This window comes from Fusarium oxysporum, chromosome VI (assembly GCF_013085055.1).
Source record: "Fusarium oxysporum Fo47 chromosome VI, complete sequence".
Taxonomy (NCBI): Eukaryota; Fungi; Ascomycota; class Sordariomycetes; order Hypocreales; family Nectriaceae; genus Fusarium; species Fusarium oxysporum.
In genome coordinates this window covers 45,215-57,591 of record NC_072845.1, presented here as the reverse complement: position 1 = coordinate 57,591, position 12,377 = coordinate 45,215, and the positions used below count along the sequence as shown (strand labels likewise).

The 12,377-nt window shown below is 46.3% G+C and overlaps 7 protein-coding genes across 7 annotated transcripts; 5 read left to right on the top strand and 2 right to left on the bottom strand.

Annotated features, from left to right (window-relative positions):
• Nucleotides 1-112: 112 nt before the first annotated feature.
• Nucleotides 113-1,421, top strand: FOBCDRAFT_224820 (uncharacterized protein). The gene has a single exon (XM_054704853.2). It carries the CDS (start codon nucleotides 201-203, stop codon nucleotides 1,224-1,226), a length of 1,026 nt encoding a protein of 341 aa, XP_054560828.2. The 5' UTR covers nucleotides 113-200; the 3' UTR covers nucleotides 1,227-1,421.
• On the top strand, nucleotides 1,416-3,477 carry FOBCDRAFT_224818 (uncharacterized protein). Its single transcript, XM_059609668.1, has 3 exons — nucleotides 1,416-1,592; nucleotides 1,646-2,298; nucleotides 2,363-3,477. The coding sequence occupies exons 1-3, from the start codon at nucleotides 1,517-1,519 to the stop codon at nucleotides 3,347-3,349; spliced, it is 1,716 nt and encodes a 571-aa protein (XP_059467284.1). The 5' UTR covers nucleotides 1,416-1,516; the 3' UTR covers nucleotides 3,350-3,477.
• An 875-nt stretch (nucleotides 3,478-4,352) lies between these two features.
• Nucleotides 4,353-4,787, top strand: FOBCDRAFT_137533 (uncharacterized protein; the record flags this gene model as incomplete). The annotated part of the gene is made up of 2 exons (XM_054704852.2): nucleotides 4,353-4,541; nucleotides 4,593-4,787. Coding segments are annotated over 2 exons (384 nt in total), but the record flags the coding sequence as incomplete, so codon positions are not given.
• Nucleotides 4,788-5,368: 581 nt separating this feature from the next.
• On the bottom strand, nucleotides 5,369-5,846 carry FOBCDRAFT_137703 (uncharacterized protein; the record flags this gene model as incomplete). The annotated part of the gene is made up of 3 exons (XM_059607983.1): nucleotides 5,369-5,391; nucleotides 5,552-5,576; nucleotides 5,652-5,846. 3 exons carry the CDS (start codon nucleotides 5,844-5,846, stop codon nucleotides 5,369-5,371), a joined length of 243 nt encoding a protein of 80 aa, XP_059467283.1.
• Nucleotides 5,847-7,399: 1,553 nt separating this feature from the next.
• FOBCDRAFT_240535 (uncharacterized protein) lies at nucleotides 7,400-8,139 on the top strand (the record flags this gene model as incomplete). Its single annotated transcript, XM_059610306.1, has 2 exons — nucleotides 7,400-7,986; nucleotides 8,109-8,139. 2 exons carry the CDS (start codon nucleotides 7,400-7,402, stop codon nucleotides 8,137-8,139), a joined length of 618 nt encoding a protein of 205 aa, XP_059467282.1.
• An 815-nt stretch (nucleotides 8,140-8,954) lies between these two features.
• Nucleotides 8,955-9,917, top strand: FOBCDRAFT_240534 (uncharacterized protein; the record flags this gene model as incomplete). The annotated part of the gene is made up of 1 exon (XM_054704851.1): nucleotides 8,955-9,917. One exon carries the CDS (start codon nucleotides 8,955-8,957, stop codon nucleotides 9,915-9,917), a length of 963 nt encoding a protein of 320 aa, XP_054560826.1.
• A 397-nt stretch (nucleotides 9,918-10,314) lies between these two features.
• Nucleotides 10,315-11,642, bottom strand: FOBCDRAFT_240533 (uncharacterized protein; the record flags this gene model as incomplete). The annotated part of the gene is made up of 3 exons (XM_059610305.1): nucleotides 10,315-10,360; nucleotides 10,504-11,482; nucleotides 11,540-11,642. The coding sequence occupies 3 exons, from the start codon at nucleotides 11,640-11,642 to the stop codon at nucleotides 10,315-10,317; spliced, it is 1,128 nt and encodes a 375-aa protein (XP_059465035.1).
• Nucleotides 11,643-12,377: the final 735 nt, after the last annotated feature.

Genomic DNA, 12,377 nt, shown 5'->3' with positions numbered 1-12,377 from the left:
CTGTCTCGATGAAGATTGTATGTTGTCTCCATGTCGGAGCTAATGTGCAATCAGTCACTCATGTAAGTTAAAAGCTGGAGATGTCCGGAAAGATAACTAGCAAATTCACACTCGGAATATCAGCAAACTTATTTTCAGTCATCTCTATCATTATTTACTGCCTCTTTCCGTTTTTCCTTTTAGCCTTTGATACCGCTACCATGGATTATAAAGACTGCAAACTCGAAGAGCATTTTGATGACATGGAAATTGAACTTATACATCAAGTTGACAACGCAAAACATCATCTAGAGACCACAGCCTCTGCATTCTGGCAGGCTTACCTGCAGCGAAACTTTCCCAGACCCTGGCTAGTACTTTGTGAACAAGGTCCTGATGGAAGCTTGAGGCGAGTTGACATGAAGGTGATATATTACAACAGTCATGGCCGCAACTTTTCTCCTGTTCTGTTGGTCGAAGTCAAACGCAAGAAGGGATCAATGCATGAAGTTGAAGAGCAGGGCCTAGATGCTGCTCTAAAGGCTATCAATAGCCAGAATTTGACGGGCATGTATGTCATCACGGCAATCGGGCTCAGATATAGAGCCTGGTATTTGAGTAGGGAAGAACGAGAACTGCAGCCATTGCATGGCAGCATTGAGAAGGCGAGTTGGGAGTATTTACATGTCAAACAACAAGCTGGCGTTTTGAACCTGGAAGAAACAATCCGACTCATCAAGGGAGAGATGCCTATGCGACAGGCAGGGGTCGTCCCAAGTCAACATATTGAGCTGGAGAATATTCTCCGGGCCGAAGCATCCCATATCCAGGAGGGATATAGTGTGGAGCAGGCTGGTTCGGCTAGAGATGACCAGGGAAATGAGGCACCTTGTTACCCGTCTACGACATACTATGAACAGCCATCGGAGCAAACAGATGCCCAGTGGTCTGACCCCATGGACGTTGAAGCGAGGGCAGAGTCAAGTGGTGAAGACGACGAACCCTCGCAAGCTGAGGACAGCAAGGGCAAGAAGCCAAGAAAAGAGAGGACGATAGTGAACGTGAGAGTCACATTGATACCTCATAAACTTCGGAAGGATGAGTGCGAGTTTCGGGATACCAAGAAGATCAAACAGACTACCCTGAGGAGTGATTGGAAGGAGAAGCATGATGGGAGTAAGACCTACTTCGAGTTCAAAGGCAAGAACCATCGCTATCGGTGCGAGAAATTTGAATACCAGCGTTAGTCTTAGTCTGAAGCTGGAATTACATGGCGTGCCATGTCTGTTGCTAACGGGAAGTGGGGTTTGTGCGCTATTTCTGGAAGGGGAATAGCGACAAATGAGATGACCCACTCTCAGGAGTCAGATTGGGAACCTGCCTGGAGTAACAATGTTCCGTTATTTATTTTTTAGCACAAGTTCAAAGCAGACCAGCATAACCCCTAACTTCTTAATCGCACCGATAGCCGCGTACGTTCCTACATTCTATGGTCCTTGTTTTTATTTGATACTGTTCTATATTCTTCCTGTACAAGATGGTCAGGCTCTGCTTAACACGCAGATGTGGCATTTGTCATTTCGATTTCTGCGAGAATGATGCAATTATTGCTGGTATTTGTTCTCCATATCAGAATTATGGCAACAACCCTACTGACTTGTAGCAGTGAGACCCGACGGTAAAGAATCAAAGCAGTTTAAGTACCGTTCTGATGCGGAAATTAACGACTCAATTGGACTTATTTGGTGCAATGCATGCCCTATTCCTTGCGTTCATCAACGCGACCAGGCTGTCGGCTGCCATCGCGTTTGCCGGAACATCCTGACTCCTTCACCCCTTGCCGAGTTCCTTCAGACTGCTGCCTATTCCTGTGAGCCTACTTTCAACCAAGAACGAGAGCGGCGCATGTGGCTTCTGAAAACCATAGAGTCGCGGCTCAAACTCTTCGGAACCCTGGCAGGTGAGCTACGACGGGAGATAGCTCAATACTTGCTTCAAGACGACGCCGCGAGGACAAACATACTGGGGCTCACCTGCAAGAAACCCTTTCAGTCTTCCTTCACCGTGCGGGCTCCGTTTCGTGGGAATTATGTGACGTACGAAGGTGAAGTCTACTTCAGGTCTCTAATCAACGAGCCTCAAAGGACGGACGACTGGCTAGCACCCTTGGCTGTCTATGTGGCCGAAGACCACCGCGGTGTAAAGAGATTGATATGGAGTCGGTATGAAGAGCCTCCAACTGTAAGTTGTATACCTGGTGTGTTCTGGAAAGGATTGCCGATTCGAAACTCTGAGGGGCTCATGGAGTTCTATACCAATGTAAGCCACCCATCCCGCACAATGCATGGGTAATTGGAGTGGCTAAAGAATGCCAAAAACACAGGGCCTCTTACTACGTTATTTGTCATGTCGCGACAGTTGCCACGAGTATAGCACACGAACTTTAGATTCTTTTGCTATTCCGCGTCATCCTTTCAAGCCATCACGGAGTGTGAACTTTCACGGAATGACGGACAAGGCACCGCGGCGAATGTCTATGTTCCAATACAATCGTCCTGAAATCACCGGCTTCTCAGTCTGCTGTAATCCTGCTCCCATCACCCTCCATACTCACACGCGAGGAGATGATCTGTCATTCTACCATTCGACTCCTGCTGACTCTTCTTGGATCTATGTTCCACTTGAGCATGATGAGCATATTACAAGCATTTGGATACGCCATCCTAAACCGCTGAAGAAGGTGCTGGCGCTGGCTTTCGAGACAGACAAGGGACATTTGCATTTACTGGGTGCCCAGGCAACACCAGCGCTATCAAACTGCAACTGGGAGCTCCTTGATATTTCAAATGGGGAACCCGGTCACTTCTTTTTCGACTCACACCCCTCTGCTATGAGGGGCCTAATATTCGACTCAAAAGCGCCGAGACAACCCAGAGTTTTAGATGCGCCTAAGCCTGTGTCTCCACATCCGGGTTTGCATGTCTGTGAAGACTTTCACTGGTCTCAAGCCAGCCTTGAGAATGTCGTTGCGGTGACTCCTTGTTGTCGAGTGACGAAAGGATCACCTGAATTCATAGGTCTTTTGCTGGACTACTCAGATGGAAGCAGGGCATGTGTAGGGCAGGTTCGCCTGGACTGTCTCAGTCCTCCTCTCACTATCAAATCCTCCCTAAGGCTTTGGTTCGGCTTTGAACTCAATGACGAAAATCGCCCTTATATAGCCAGGATTGAGATATCTGACGCATATTTGGATAAGAAAATGACCATGTGGTTCGAGGTGTTCTTGAGTGGTATAATTGAATGGTGGTACTCATACCGACAGTGCCAGATATGGCAAGGTGGACGTCGAAGTCTAGCCACGAGATCTTAATAACTTGGCATGTCAGAGATGAAGCGCGCTGCGGTATAAGTCAGGGTTTAGCAATGTGTTAGTAGGAATTTCATCTAAAGCTGTTGTTATAAATAGGATTAACTTAAATTCTACCCTTTCTTTCTTTCTTTAATTTATTTAATTTCTTTTTATAGAAACGATCTAGTGTAGCCTGTGTTATGTCTACAATCCCTTATTTTATCTAGCATAGATTTGCTACTGTTTATTCTATATGAAGTGACCGCATAACTAAGTAACGGTCTTTATAGCCGCCATAACAGAAAGAGTAGTAACGTTTTACACTAAACATGTCGTTCAACCAGTATCCATCGTTATGGCAAGAGACGTCATCTTCTGCATTTACGGGAAATAGAGCATTAACATACAAGAGGGTGCCATATATTTGGCTTCTCTCCCACTTCCATGATTCAGGTTTCTTATGTGCCTCTCAAAGGGTCGTGGCCAGTTATTCTACCAATGCGACTGGAGCGTTCGCAGAAGTTTTAACACACCGTACAACACTTAGGTGCTGCCCCTTGTTAGCATGGGTCGCACTATAAGAACACTCAAGTACCCAAGACCTTTGAAGCCTCGGTTTGATACATTATTTCATACTTAATTTCAGGAAACTCCTAACCACGAACATACATACCCTCCAGATATTGGATCAGAACCTACGTCAGCCGCCTTTCTGTACCTCAATCACTCATTATTAATATCCGTCTTATTCGCCGCATCGAGTCGATAAGCGTTCACCAGCGAGCTTCCGGGTCTCAGCCAGAGACTTGTATAACCAATACTTCAACCATACTCCTCGTATCATCATACACATATAGTCTCGGTTGCATATTGAAGCTGAGTAAATACAGCCATGGAACCTGCGAAACTAGTCAGTACCCAGCTCAGTGCCGGTAAATTCAAGTGCAGTTGGCAGGCATGCACAAAGGTCTGTTGTCTGATATGCCCTACACCTCCTCTACTTGGCTAACCTTGGGTATAGAGTTTTAATAGCAACGGCGACTTAACTAGGCATTACCGTATACATACTGGCGAAAAGCCGTATAGTTGCTCATTTGATGGCTGCGCAAAAGAATTCACCCGGAAGGACGCTCTAACTAATCATATTCGAACACATACACAAGAGAAGCCTTATCAATGCACGGAAGTTAATTGTGGGAGATGGTTTATTAATGTAAGTGTAGAGTAAGTTCTCAACTGATATACAACTAATAAGAAACTTTAGACATCGATCCTTAAGCGACATAAGCTTACCCATACTGGCGAAAAGCCGTATCGTTGCTCGTTTAATGGCTGCATAAAAGAATTTACCCGGAAGGACACTTTAACTAATCATATTCGAACACATAAACAAGAGAGGCCTTATCAATCCACGTATCCTGGTTGTAAGGAACGATTCTCTGATGTAAGTGCGAAGTAATTTCTCTATTAATGTATACCTAATCAGTAACTTTAGGCATCCAGTTTTGCGCGATATCAACGAACCCATCCCCAAGAAATCGCTTCCTTGAGACAATCAATACCATCCTATATCACACAGCAAGTAAATCCAGGAGTTACTCCAATAGCAAGTCCTCTACCGACCCAATACAAACCACCACAATCATCAGAATACCATCAGCCAGAGGAATTGCCACGTTACACCCAGCCGGCCTTTCCGGAGTGTGGTGACCCAGAGAACATTTTTGACTCAAGCCTCATCAATATACAGCAGTCAACTCTACCTTCAAGGGACCATGCGGTCATAGGTAAGATCATTCTGCTCGATATAATTGCTGGATTACACACTGACATGTTTACAGAAACCTCCGTACATGACCTCTCAAGCACTGGTGAACAAGAGGCGCGTAGCCTTAGACATGACCGTTTGAGTAAGAATCGGACCCTCGAGCAGCACCAAGAGTCTCTTGATCTACAATTCATACAAGATCGGTTTGCTATCTTCTTCGAACAATGGGCTCCTTTCTTTCCCGTGTTGCACGAACCGACAGCTTTTGGAACTTACAGAGAGTTTGTGAACGGCTCTGGGAATACCAAGAATAAGCACACTCTCGCTCAGATATATCTCATCGTCGATATTGCGGGCCAATCGTGCCAATCCCCGGACCTTCAGCAACATTCCATTTGCAAGAAAAAGTGGCAAGAAGCACTGAATGCAATTGCTTTCGATAAGGACGTACTTACCCTCCAGTGCCTTACGCTGGCTATACTATGCTGCATCATAAGTGGGGATGATCACCAAATTGGCTATTACAAGCACATTGCCATTGATCTCTCTAATTACCTTGGCCTGCATAAGAAGCAAGGAGATATCAGACTTGATTGTCTGACTAACGAGACTCGAAAAAGGATCTTCTGGACCCTCTACACGCTTGACTGCTTTTCTGCCTCTAGGCTTAAGACCTCCATGCTGTTGAAAGATACAGAAATCACGATCGATTATCCTGGCGATATTGACGGCGAACATATCGCCCAGCATGGTTATCTCAACACCCCTTCCTGGAAGCCGTCTCGAATTTCCTGTGCGCTAGCTTTGTTTAGAGCAGCCCGGGTACTTGCCAAAGCACTTGATGAGAGATACTCTGACGTTGATGAGTTCATATCCGAGCGGATGACAGCCATCGAAGGCGAGCTTGACGCTTGGTTAATTCAGATACCGCGTCACTTGGAGCTTGAATTTATACAAGATAAGTGTCCTCAAGATGTTGAAAATAGCCGCCCTTGGCTCCTTGTAGGTCAAGCATCTATTCTGAATTGCTAAGACTTCTATATTAACAAGTATAGTCTTTAGTCTATTACTACATTACTTCAGTTATTAAACAGCCTGTTATAGATTATGCCCTCCATTCTAGAGGGACTATTGCACCTGGTGCTCATTCTAGCCCTTTTTTCAATGCCGACAAGGCATTTGAAGCAGTGAACAGATCTAACTGCTGTATCCGCCGGATTATTCAACATTTCGACCAATATCATTTCGCCTTTTCTTTCTGCTTAAATAAGTTTGACCTTATAGCAGCTACTAGCATAAAGCTGCCATAGTGTCGTGATCTTCTGTGTTTAATGGAAAAAAACTATTAGTATATGATGAAGCTTTGGCTATATAATGAAGCTGTGAGAATTGGGAGATGAAGGGGTGAGGACAAGAGCTCGAATGGATGGGTGCCATTGACCCCTTAACTATTTTATCCAGACGCCCCTGCATGCTACCTAACAGGAGTTGGCATAATTAAAAGGCTTACTCTACAACTCAACATCATATCAGGCGTTATTTGGCAGGTGGAATCTTCGACAATGAAGTCATCAGGATGGCCTCTTACGCGTAAGACGTCATGAAACTGTATAAACAGACATGTTATGCTCCTTCTATGGCCGGCTGGCGATGTAAGAGAATGTGATTCGTGGAGATTGGCCTTTGCATGGCGTTGACTGATGCGTGGAGCTCCAACATCGCAATAACATTGGATAGGGGAAGAGTGCTTATGGTCGATGAGGTGGCCAGCGGAGCACCTATCTGCCTTGGAGTGGTCTCTACGGTCTAGATCATAACCATCATGACACTTGTATGACTGAACCGGACCGTGATGACTTTAGGCTCCATGTGTATGGTAGATGTTAAGGCAACAGAGCCTAGGACTTGGCCGTGTAGATACGAGTCGCCCCGAATCTTTGGTGGATGCCGAGCTTCAGATATCACCCACGAGGACTGTGTAGGCCTAAGGCGGTTTGGCTAATGACACGTGCTGGGAGAAGTGTCTAACTAAGTACTTATGACACGTCCCCGCCCTCTCCCATCCTCGTCCTACATCGTCCCCTTCCTTTCTTTCTTAGTTCTTTCATCCATCTCCCATCTTACAACACTTCTCAGGCAAGCGACTCAATATGGAATCGCCCTGTTGTTCAGGCTGCTTCCAAGGCCTTGAAAACAAACCCAAATGGCAAATATCAGATGGCCTCAAGGTTGGTTATTCGATATACTCCTTACTAGTCCATTCCATGACTCAATCAATCTAGCTCTTATGCGACAACTGCGCTATGTTTTCTAAAGAAGTCGAGACATGTGACCGCAGAAGTATCGGCCCTTGGATCGAGCGTCAAATTCGTGATCCGGAAGGATATAGTTACCGATGCCGCATGAAGCTTGACCAAAACATCTTCCCGTTCGACGACTTCAAAGCCAATTCTTCCACTGGAGCCCCAGTCTTTGTACCCGGAAGACGCTGTAACATCTTTGTCACACCACTATCTGCAGCAACATATCTAGGAAACGTGAGGGCTGTCAAGTATTTTTTACAATTTCCTGATCCCCACGAAAATAATGGGCTTATCAGCCCTCTGTCACTAGCTTGTCTTCAAGGACACTCCCATATTATTCAACTTCTTGCTGAGAGGAACGAATCCGGCAATACCTTGAATACTGCGCATATGGCTGCGAGAACAGGCCAGAGCCATTTTATATACCACCTTTATCACAAGTTTTATTTACAAGGCGCCTGTGATGTAGATTCGATCCCGCCTGCCATTCATGCACTCTACCTAGACGACGATGAAAAAATCAAAGACGTTTTCTCAACGTTTATAGGTCTGGACAGGGATGCTTTAGATACTCTGGGGATATGGAGGTATCATTGGACATGCGCTGATCTTGCCAGGGCGATGGGAAAAAGCAATGATCTGGTAGCTTGGCTTGAAGATAAATGCCGGTCTCTTACGAGCTGATGTTATACTTGCACTGAGTAAATAGCCTCAAAAGATACAGTCTGATACTGCTCTAAGATGCTCATACAGGAGCTGTTATCGTGACTGAGTAAAACTGCCAGGTAGGCTGCGGCTGCTTCAACAACGTGTCATACCCCGTTCCCCATCGCTATCACATACTGGGTGTAAGCCCCATCTTCCCACGCGATTGTAAAAGGGGACTCCGCTCCTTACCAACCTTTCCTAGTCATGAGGTCGGTTAACCAGCAAGGCTTACACAACTGATCCTCGATATCGGTTGAAAAGGCGCCGCGTCAGCTTGCTCACAAGCCGCCCATAACCTTGGCTAACCAATGAATCAACCAACTCAATAAATGTTGGCCCATCATATAGGCTGTGCTGGTAGCTGTAGGTAGTTGGCCAAGTTGAAGGTCACACGGCAGTAGGTATCTCCGATAGGAGTATCGCTCTGGTGTTGGAGATATTTATGGACTCTGGTAAGGCATTTTAATCCTCTCAAGCCCCCTTTTTACATATTACTAAGTGCTCTGTCTATAATTAACTCCAATATCAGCCTTAGGCCGTCATCAGTCTCCAATCGTGGGCTTGAAAGTCACCATTCTTAAACATAGACTAATGTAGTTGGTGGTCTCACTCGTCCACTTATGAGTTACATTTCACTCGGCCATGCAAAAACCCAAAGATACACACTCTTTATCAAGTGATTACTCATACTACCTGGGCCTAGTACAGTATTTAAGGGCCGTCCCCCCCTTCTAATTCTCTCCTAACTTCCTTCTTTATCATCATCAAAGCCTTTCACAAAATAGCTCATCCCGCTTCAAACATCTTATTTCATCATTGCTCTTCATCCATAACAACTCAATCCATAATGGCTCTCTTAAACCCTGCTTCTTTTGGCTTCCCTGCCTGCAGCATTACCTATGTCCACTTTGGAAACATTTCCCCCAAATCTTATGATCCTCTCCGCGCCTCTCTCTCTCAGAATTATACCGAGGAGTTTACTTGTACAGCAATGCTCTCCCCGCTATGTTTGGCTGCATCTAAAGGATTGACCGAGGTCGTTCGTTTCCTAGAGCGGTTTGACTCCACAGACAAACATAAGGACTTAAATCTTGCTTTATTCCTGGCCAACCGTTCAGGGCATTTAGAAACATCTGCTTTACTTTTAGAGAAGAAAGCAAACCCACTACAGGCGTCCTCTGCTAATGGCTTACATGGTGCCGCCTGGAGAGGGCTAAATGAGCATATACGCACTTATACTAGAGATGGTTATGTAGATCCTGATATTTTAGATGGATCATCTGCAACACCAGTTATATATGCCATACTTGGGATACAAGACGAACAAGGCGCATGGGAGACGATCAACTACCTCTTCAATCTAGGAGCGAGACCATGGAGAAGATTTGGCATTCAGCAATTAAGTTATTCTCAGATTGCACGGCGAGAAAGGAAAATGTTTCTAGCACGAAAGCTTGAGGAATGGGAAACACGCCTCTCACCAACTATTCTGAATTCAAGCCGCGAATCAAGCTGCATGCCAGGGGAAGGCGATGATATCCAGCCTGACAACGAGCAACCACACGAAGTTCTAGAGGCTGAAGGAGCACCCAATGCGATTGGCGAAGCAAGCCCCACCGGAGGGGAAGACAATAGTGTCCCGCCTGACAACGAGGGACCACGAGAAGATTCGGGAACTGACAGAGGAGCCGGTACGAGCTGCAACCCAAGTTGCCCGGCAGGGGTGGGGACTGATGGTCATATTGATAACAAACGGCCACGAGAAGATTCAGAAGCTGCTAGAGAAACCAAGCGAGCACGTATAGCGTAATAGTCTTCAGTCAAGTAGCGGAAATCATGTATCATATGAGTCATATACCAAGTCTATTTTCTGCGTTCTGCCGCTCCGTTGCTCATTAAAAAGGGTCCATCTGCAGTGAGCTTGCTATATCTTAAGATCCCATATCGTCAGGGGTGAAGAAAACCTGCCCTTCGCAAAAAATTCGCTAGCTTCAAGACAGTATACAGATCTCCGAAGCAGGCGTTGGAACCCAGAAAGCTAAGCTAATGGCACGAGTTTGGAATCTAATTGATCTTATTGTTTCCTTATATATTTTTTTGGCATCAACCTCTAAGCTACTCGCAAGGTTTTTGATCTATTCTGCTCCTGTAGAAGGTGACAACGAGTGCCAAGAGACTTCTCAGGATCATCTAAGACCTTCTCTGCCTCATATTTCGAAAGCACTACCATGTACTCCATGAGAGGCTCTGTTCCTTGATATGTGTTAGCATCCTCGCTCTTGTGAATGTTGATGCGCCCTAAGCTCCCACCCTGGACCATCATTTCGAAGGATACCACGTCTCGAAGCTTGAGGATGCATTCCTCGTCGCATTCCTTGGCTTTCCATTTCCTTGACTTATGTCGAATGAACTCCACGGTCTCCATGAACCCATCTCTGTTTTCTTTCTCAACCGTCACCGATATCACCCGGAGAGTCACTATCTCGGGGAAGGACTGCACATCTTCATAACACCGTTTTCGCTTCTGCTGATTCCGTCTTTTACTGCGGCTTGACTCTGTCCTCCGGTTCATGCCATTTGGCATCAATGGCAGACCCTCAGTAACCGCATCTGCAATGCGGCTAGTAGCACTATTGGTGTTGGGGGTTTCTGTGTCAGCAGGCGTCTCATCGCTGTCGAGAGTGAGATCGATGATATCAATAGAAGGTCTCATCGGAGAAGATGACTCCTCGGTGGTTCCAGGCACTTCAGGTTCAGGGGACTGACTGCGACAGCCAACCGGGTTGATACACGATGCGGGGGAGGTGACGGCCTCTTGACAAGATTCTGGCCCTTGAGCGAAGCCGATAGTGTCTTGGGGGGGCGTCAGGCTTCCAGTGCGACAGCTTGGAGAATACACGTTGCCGCTGAAAGTATCCACCGAATCACTAAAGGCGTCCGGTTGGCCGTATCTGATGCCTTCAGATTGGGTTTCTGTTAGTATTTCAGGAAGGTTGTCGTCTTGAGATCCGGGATTGACGGGAGAAAATGACCCTGCAGTGATTCCTTCGCATTGCTCTTGTAGGATACTAGAAAGATCCGTTTCGCAAGTATCTCCATTTTGGAGATTACCTGCAGGTTCTTCTGTGAGTCTGGAGGCTAGAAAGCCGAAGAAGCCCTCGCCGTTCTTGTAGCCAGTGGGGTGTTCCTCTGCGCAATGAGGTGATCCTGAGATACCCCACAGTTGGCCAGACAAGGATTGTACTCCTGTTTGAGAAGATACAACCCCATTACCGTTTGGAACTGGATTGGAAAAATAGTCAAGATTGCCCATGTTGTTGTAGGAGAAGGCATCGGCTATCCCAAAGGAGAATCCCTGCATAATGCCTTGGATGTCTAAAGGAAGCCCAAGTCGGGCAAGAGTATATCCCAACGTCATGGACGCAGACATGCCTGGCACAAAGTCGATGAAGCTGCCCGCCATGCTAGCTTCGGTAGAAAGCTCACACAGCTCTGCGTTCGCTTCGCGCGGATGAGATTGTTGTTTAGGGCCCATTGGCTGATTGGAACCAGTGAATTCGTCCACTGAGAGCCAGGGAAGCGAGCCGACAGAAAGCATATGATCCATTATCGAGGAGAGAGCATAGAGTGAGGGAAAAGAGACGAAGTTGCAAATTCCTTAGACTGGGTGACGATGTCCCTTAAATACTTTGAAAACACTGTTGAACTGTTTGATGAGCCAGTACGAGGTCAGTCATGAGATCTTCCGGGCTTAACTTCGTACCGAACTCCAGGCATAATGCTCTCAGCCTTTGAAATGATGACGAAGCCCACTCGTGATGGAGGGTCAAAGGGAGGAACCTATTGGGCCGTTTGTATATATCCATCCAACAGTTATTGCAGATCAGCTCAGACTTCTAAATACAGTTTCACTTCGCCCTCCTTGCCCTGCAAGCTTCTCCCCTCTCTCGCATTAGCTTGCACCTTTTATTGCCTGTCGCTATCGTGACAGAATAATGTCGGGACTAAAGTTGCCGGTAGCACGTGCCTTGGGATCTGTTTTACCCGCCGAGCATACATACCGGACCACACAATTCGAGCTGCGCCTTAACGTGTGACCATACTTGAACCGGGGTTTCAGCTTTTGACAATTGTGTCTTATTATGACTTGTTATCGGACCAGCGGCCACGGAAGCAGCTTCTAACCCATGCTGATAATGACGTGGCTCCTGGATCAAGAGGCAGTGAGGCACATTACCCATGAAACCCTGCGATATACAGAAACAAGAAA

What these genes read in the sequence shown, in the direction of transcription:
- FOBCDRAFT_224820 (XM_054704853.2), top strand. Translation starts at nt 201, where the DNA reads ATGGATTATAAAGACTGCAAACTCGAAGAGCATTTTGATGACATGGAA.
- FOBCDRAFT_224818 (XM_059609668.1), top strand. Translation starts at nt 1,517, where the DNA reads ATGGTCAGGCTCTGCTTAACACGCAGATGTGGCATTTGTCATTTCGAT. An exon ending in GAATGATGCAATTATTGCTG is followed by an intron (nt 1,593 to 1,645) that starts GTATTTGTTCTC and finishes GACTTGTAGCAG; the next exon opens with TGAGACCCGACGGTAAAGAA. An exon ending in TCATGGAGTTCTATACCAAT is followed by an intron (nt 2,299 to 2,362) that starts GTAAGCCACCCA and finishes CCAAAAACACAG; the next exon opens with GGCCTCTTACTACGTTATTT.